The sequence below is a fragment of the Erinaceus europaeus genome, chromosome 2, assembly GCF_950295315.1.
Source record: "Erinaceus europaeus chromosome 2, mEriEur2.1, whole genome shotgun sequence".
NCBI lineage: Eukaryota > Metazoa > Chordata > Mammalia > Eulipotyphla > Erinaceidae > Erinaceus > Erinaceus europaeus.
Window position 1 is genome coordinate 2,464,850 of NC_080163.1, and position 7,496 is coordinate 2,472,345.

General features: G+C 47.1%; 1 protein-coding gene across 1 annotated transcript in view; it reads right to left on the reverse strand.

Moving 5' to 3' along the window:
• Window positions 1-1,787, reverse strand: part of BSPH1 (binder of sperm protein homolog 1) — a 21,891-nt gene extending 20,104 nt beyond the window's left edge. Inside the window, exon 1 of the mRNA XM_016194904.2 lies at window positions 1,709-1,787. Coding sequence (XP_016050390.1) covers window positions 1,709-1,781 — 73 coding nt within the window. The 5' untranslated portion in view covers window positions 1,782-1,787. The remainder of the gene's footprint in view (window positions 1-1,708) is intronic.
• Between the last annotated feature and the right edge of the window lie 5,709 nt (window positions 1,788-7,496).

Consider the following 7,496-nt stretch of genomic DNA (forward strand, 5'->3'; position numbering starts at 1 on the left):
AGGGAAGGGAAGGGAAGGGAAGGGAAGGGAAGGGAAGGGAAGGGAAGGGAAGGGAAGGGAAGGGAAGGGAAGGGAAGGGAAGGGAAGGGAAGGGAAACGTAGGCCAAGGAAATAGCTCGACTGAATAGTGTACTAATAATAGTGCACGATCTAGGGTCAAGCCCTGCCCCTACCACATAGGAAGGAGTTTCCATGCTGTGGTCCTTTCACACTCTCCTTTTGTCTCTCTGCCTCTGTCTAAAAATTGCATCTGATCTGGTGACATAACTCACTTGCATCGCGTGCTGCTTTGCAGTATATGAGACCCAGGTTCAAGCCCTGTCCCCACCACACTAAAGGAAGCTTTGTTGCTGCGGTCTCTTCCACTCTCTCTTTCTACCTCTCCCTGTGTGTGTCTCTTTTAAAAAATAAATAAATAAAATAAGGGACCAAGTGGTGGCGCACCTGGTTAAGCACACACATTACAGTGCACAAGGACCCAGGTTCAAGCCCTGGTCCCACCTGCAGGGGGAAAGCTTCATGAGTGGTGAAGCAAAGGCTGTAGGTGTCTCTCTGTCTCTCTCCCTATTTCTCTGTACCTCTATCCAATAATAAGTAAATAAAGATTAAGAAATATTTTTTAAAAATAAAATATGGGGGTTGGGCGGTGGCGCAGTGGGTTAAGTGCATTGGCACAAAGCACAGGGACCAGAGTAAGGATCCCGGTTCGAGCCCCTGGCTCCCCACCTGCAGGGGAGTCACTTCACAGGCGGTGAAGCAGGTCTGCAGGTGTCTGTCTTTCTCTCCCCCTCTCTGACTTCCCCTCCTCTCTCCATTTCTCTCTGTCCTATCCAACAACGAACAACATCAACAATGGCAATAATAATAACCACAACGAGGCTACAACAAGGGCAACAAAAAGGGGGGAAAAATGGCCTCCAGGAGCAGTGGATTCATGGTGCAGGCACCAAGCCCAGCAATAACCCTAAAGGAAAAAAAATTTTTTAAATAAAAAATAAATAAATAAAATACGTGTTTTTTTAATATTTTTAAATTAAAGGAAATGGTTTTCATGTGAAATGATAGTGTTGTAAAAAAGCAATGAACAAATACATCTATTGTGTAGAGCTGGATAGGTAGCTCAGCTTACTAGAGAACAGGATTTGAACATCTGAGGCCCCTGGCTCAATCCCCAGCATCGCATGTACCCGAGCTGAGAGGTGATCTGATCCATCTCTATTGCTATCTCATTCTCTCTCTCTCTCTCTCTCTCTCTCTCTCTCTCTCTCATAAAGAAAAGCAACCATCACAAAACCTCTTCTTCTCTTGTCATTTTATGATTTATGAACAAAGCGAGCTCTTTAAAAAAAAAAAATCTGTTACATGTTTTAAAACTACATTCTATTTCTTTTTTATACATATAACTTGTATTTGTATTTTAAGGGGAGAGAGAAGGAGAGAGAGAGAGAGAGAGAGAGAGAGACCAGTGCCCTGGTCAACTCTGGCTAATGGTTGGTGCTGGGGATTGATCCTGGGACCTCAGAGCCTCAGGTAGGAAAGTCTTGCAGAACCACTCTGCCAAGCCCCCTGCCCAACCTATAGTATATTTCTAATGTGAAGGGCGACACGTGGCCAACAAGTGAGATGATTTGGGGGTTTGTGCATGCAGGAAGCAGAGGCACGAGACAGCCTGTCCAGCCCCCAGCTTGGTGGCGCCCCAGCCCCTCACCTTGAGCACGGAGGAGGCCGGCACACAGGAGCCCGCAGACCCAGGCCAGCCTCAGGGCCATGACCATCACCATGGTGATCTGTCCCAGGGCTGCTGGCAGGTCAGCCCCTCCCCGGGGATTTTATAGCCTCTGCAGAGTCTGTCTCCACCCTGGGCCCTCCCCCTCTCTTCCTCCTCACCCCTCCTACTTCTGATGCCTGTCTCCCTCCTCCATGCCCTCCTTCTCTGCCCCTTCTTCCTCTTCTGCATCTTCCCCCTCCTCCTCTTTTTCTGTCTCCATTTCTTCTCCCTTCTCTTCTTTCCTTCCCTTGCTACTTCTAATGTTCCTCTCCTTCTCATCTCCGTCTTCCTCAGTCTCCATTTTCCTCTATATTCTCCAGCACTCTTTCTCTTCCTCTTGCCTTACTCATCCATTAATTTTCTTCCTCTATCTCCTTTTCTGTCTCCTTCATACCCCCACCCTCACCCCCCACCCCAAAACAAGACTACCAATTTCTCATAGGAAGAAATACAGAAAGGAGGATATTTAACTGGTGACTTTCTTTCACCCCCAGTTAAAATATATAACTGGAGCTGGGAATGTGTGTGTGGAGGGGGGACCTCTGTTCAGAATTAGAGCCCAGGACTTGCATGCCTGAAGTCCTAGGTTCCACCACCTGCACCATCACATGCCAGAGCTCAGTAGAGTGCTGGTCTCTTTTTCTCAATCTTATAAAACAAAATAAAGAGAAAGGAAGGAAGAAATAAAGAAAGAGAGAGGGAGAGAGAAAGAAAGAAGAAAGGAAGGAAGAAAGGAAGGGATGGAGGATGGAGAGAGGAAAGAAGGAAGTGAAAGAAAGAGAAAGAGGAAAAGAAAGAGAAAGAGGGGGTGCAGGGGGGATTCACCTGGCTAAGCGCACTTAGAACTAAGTGCAAGGACCAGTGCAAGGATCTGGGTTTAAGCCCTGGCTCCCTACCTGCAGGAGGGACATCTCACAAGCGGTGAAGCAAGTCTGCAGGTGTCTATCTTTCTCTCTCCATCTCTATCTCCCTCTCCTCTCTCAATTTCTCTCTATCCTATCCAATTAAAAAGAAAAAAAAGAGGTGGGAGTCGGGTAATGGCTCAGCAGGTTAAGTGCACGTGGCGCAAAGTGCAAGGACCAGCGTAAGGATCCCCCAGCTCCCCACCTGCAGGGGAGTCGCTTCACAGGCGGTGAAACAGGTCTGCAGGTGTCTGTCTTTCTCTCCCCCTCTCTGTCTTCCCCTCCTCTCTCCATTTCTCTCTGTTCTATCCAATAACAAACGACATCAACAATAACAATAGTAACCACAAGGCTACAACAACAAGGGCAACAAAAGGGGGAAAATGGCCTCCAGGAGCGGTGGATTCATGTTGCAGGCACTGATCCCCAGCAATAACCCTGGAGGCAAAAAAAGAGGGAAAAGTGGCCTCCAGAAGTGGTGGACACTTAATGCCAGCACCATACCCCAATAATAGCCCTGGAGGAGAGAAAGGTGGGGGAGAGAAGGAAGGAAGAAAGGAAGGAAGGAAGGAAGGAAGGAAGGAAGAAAAAAGGAAAGAATGAGAAAAAAAAGGCTGGCAACAGCACACTCAGTGCAGCACACATGTTAGCATGTGTAAGGAGCTGGGTTCAAGTCCTCATAAGCAATGAGGCAAGTCTGCAGATGTATGTATGTATGTATCCTTCTACCATCCACTATCTATTTATCTTCCCCACCCTCTCGATTTCTCTCTATCAAATAAAAGAAATGGATAGGTGGGGGAGGGGAGAGAGAGAACTGGCTTAAAATAGAGATGAAGGGGAGCCGGGCGGTAGTGCAGCAGGTTAAGCACACATGGTGCAAAGCGCAAGGACCAGCGTAAGGCTCCCAGTTCAAGCCCCCAGATCCCCACCTGCGTGTGGGGGGGTCTGCAGGTGTCTGTCTTTCTCTCCCTCTCTGTCTTCCCATCCTCTCTCCAAATCTCTCTGTCCTATCCAACAACGACAGCAATAACAACAATATAAGAACATCAATAGTGATAAACAAGAGTAACAAAAAAGGGAAGAGTGGCTTCCAGGAGCAGTGGATTCGAGTGCAGGCACCTAGCCCCAGCAATAATCCTGGAGGCAAAAAAAAAAAGAGAGAGAGAGAGAGAGAGAGAGATGAAGATCAAGAAGAGCCACTGTGCGGGGTTCCCAAATGCTTCAGTGCCAGCCGTCAGTAAGGCTTACGTGATCTGTCCTGGTCTGAACTCCACCACCCTGTCCCACACACAGATAAAGATGAAAGGTGACTATTAACACATTTAACTAAAAACCAAGCTCCATTACCATTGTTGAGCTTGCCATGGGCATTAAAATAAATTTACACACATTTTCAAAAAAATAAATAAATGTCGTGGGGAATCTCAGCTAGTGGAGCACAGAACCTGAAGACCTGAGGTTCCTGGTTTGATCCCAGGTGCTCTGGTTTCTCTCTCTCTCTCTCTCTCATTCTCTCTCTTTCTTCATCTCTCATATTTAGGGTTAGGTTTAGGGTTAGGGTTAATAAATAAAATTAATCTTGAAAAAGTAATCAACAGGAGCTGGGCAGTGGTGTACCCAGTTAAGCGCACACAGTGCAAAGTCCAAGGATCTACACATGGATCTGAGTTCCAACCTTGCTCACCACCTGCAGGAGGGAAGCTTCACGAGTGGTGAGGCAGGTCTGCAGGTGTGTCTGTCTTTCTCTCTCCCTCTCTATCTCCCTTTCCCCTCTCAATTTCTCTCTGTCTTATCCAATAAAATGGAAAAAATGGCTGCCAGGAACACGAGATTCATAGTGCCAGCACTTCTTCTTCTAGCTTTTGCCCTTCTTCCATAGCCAGTCAACAGCATCAGGTTGAAAGCTGTCAGGAGCTGCTTGTTGCTGGCTTTGAAAGTGACTGGGATCCATGTGGATTCAGTTGGCTAGGAAGGATCGTCAGTTTCCCCAATGAATGGGTACTCACGGGATGCACCATGAGAAGGTCGATCCAATGCATCCCTAAAAGTCACTGGCCCAAGGGAACAGTTGATGGTTCTAGGAAAGTGCCTGTTGCTGGGAAATTGTGCCAATGCAGTCACATCTGCCATGTTGTCCCCTCAGGCTACTGCTAGTTCCCATGAGAGTTGGGACATTCTCGGAGTGCCTGTTCAGCCATGTTGTGCCCTCAGGGCATTGTCTATATCCCCGTGATATTTGGAGTGCTTTGGTTACTCCTCCCCCCTCCCATTCTCACGAGAGTTATTATCCTATCCTGGAGTGCTATGGTTACTCCTCCCCCTTCCCATTCTCACGAAAGCTGCTCCTATAAAAGCCCTTCTTCTTCCGCACCTCGTTCTCTTGCCAGCGCTCCACTCCGGTGTTCAGACGCAGGAAAGGTTACTGCGTGAGGCAGCCATTTTCGCTACCTCCACGTGGCCCAACCTGCTTCTCTAGCACCCAACTCTGAGGTGCCAGCGCAAATAAAGATTTGTGTTTCCTCTTCGCTCCGGACCTCTCCTCTCTCTCTTCTCCAAGGCCCGCGCACAACAACAGCTTGTATTAAGCAAACAGAACTGACTGACCGATAGCCAAGGTCAAAGTTGAACACAAATTATAACCAGACAGCAAGGCCAAAACCAACTCTGGCGCTTAACTAATACCATTCATGCTCAGGTCTGTTCCTCTGAGCACCAACCAGGAGAATGTTTCTCTTTGTTTTTTCTTATTTTTGTATATTCATTTATTTATTTATTCCCATTTTATTGCCCTTGTTGTTTTATTGTTGTAGTTATTATTGATGTCGTTGTTGTTGGACAGGACAGAGAAATGGAGACAGGAGGGGAAGACAGAGGGGGGAGAGAAAGGGAGATACCTGCAGACCTGCTTCAGAACTGCCTTGAAGTGATCTCCCAGCAGGTGGGAAGACAGGGGCTCGAACTGGGATCCTTATACCGGTCCTTACGCTTTGTGCCACCTGCACTTAACCCGCTGCATTACCGCCCAACACCCTTAATTTCTCTTTATTTTTGATAGAGGTAGAGAGAGAAATTGAGAGAGAAAACGGAGGGGCCAGGTGGTGGTGCACCTGGTTGAGCGCACATGTTACAATGCTCAAGTACCCAGGTTCGGGACCCCAGTCCCCACCTGCAGGGGGAAAGCTTAACAAGTGATGAAGCAGTGTTGCAGGTGTTTCTCTGTCTCTCTCCCTCTCTGTCTCCCCCTTCCTTCTCAGTTTCTGGCTGTCTCTATCCAATAAATAAAGATAATAATAAAAAATTAAGAATAAAAAAATTAGGAAAAAAAGAGAGAAGGGGAAAATATGGGGGCGGCGGAGAGACACCTGCAGCACCACTTCACCACTTGTGAAGCTCCCCCATCCCCCATGTAGGTGGAGACCAAAGACTTGAAGCCGGGTCCTTGCACATGGCGACATGTGTGCTCAACCAGGTGTGTCACTGTCCAGCCCCATATCTCAATGTTTTTTTGTTTGTTTGTCTATTAAGAGTTATTATTTTTATTCCATATGAGCTGGAGAATGCATTCCACAGGAAAGAGTAAGGCCAGAGCACCACTGGGTACATAGGGCACCAGAGACAGAATCAGGAACCTAAGCATGAAGTCCTGTGCTCTAGTGACTGAGCTATGTCCCCAGACATATCCTTCTCTTGCTATGGACAATCATTCAGTGGCCAGGAAGGTGACTCAGTGCCTAGACTTGTGTAAACATGAGGTCTTGAGTTTTATTCCCCAACATCGCATATGCTGGAGATAACATAATGGTTATGCAAATAAGAATCTCATGCCTGAGGCTCCAAAGTCCCAAATTCAATCCCTCCCACCACCATAATCCAGAGCTGAACAGTGCTCTGGCATTTCTTTGTGTGTGTCACTCGCTGCATCTCTCTCAGAAATAAAATAAATAAAATATTAAGTAATAATAATAATAGGGCCAGGAGGTGGTACACCAGGTTAAGCACACAAAGTACAAAGTGCAAGGACCCACGCAAGGGTCCCGGTTCGAGCCCCCAGCTCCCCACCTGCAGGGGGGTCGCTTCACAAGTGGTGAAGCAGGTCTGTAGGTGTCTTTTTCTCCCCCTCTCTATTCTCCCCTCCCCCATCAATTTCTGTCCTATCCAAAAAATTGAAAAAATGGCCACCAAAAGCAGTGGATTCATAGTATAGGCACCAAGCCCCAACAACAACCCTGGAAGCAAAATAATAATAATAAATAAAAGGAAGACATTAAAAATACAGAATGTGAGATATAATTTTTTAAATGGGGGTGATCAGGTGTTTCCAGAGCACTTGCTATAATTCTTTCATGCACCACAACACCAAAATTATTAAGGGGAGTATTTTCCTGGTCCCAAAACTACTTTTAGTAGGGGACACTGATGTTGATAACTAACAGAGATTTACACTTGCTGTTCTGCTTCACTCTCAGGGTCCTAGGCCATCCAAACCGAGCAACCCCCACAGCCAGCTCTTAAGCATAAACTCCATTTTGCTTTTGAGCCAAAGTCAAAGTTGCATTTTATGTAGTAAGTCATCTATTGGTACAGAGAATCTTCCCTCACCATGAGAACATTCTAAGGCTTTGGGCCTTTCCTGCTGTGCTGAGACCCTCGACCTCCTTGCAGCCAAACACCCCAGGGCACATTCTGCTCTGTTCATTGATTCCCTTGACTGTGCCCCCCACCCCCCGCCCCTCACCCCTGCATGGCCAGTTTGTACACACGTGGCTGGATTTTATAGGTCTGTTGGCTATTCCTGGCTTCATTAACCCTGGGGCTAAGCCATG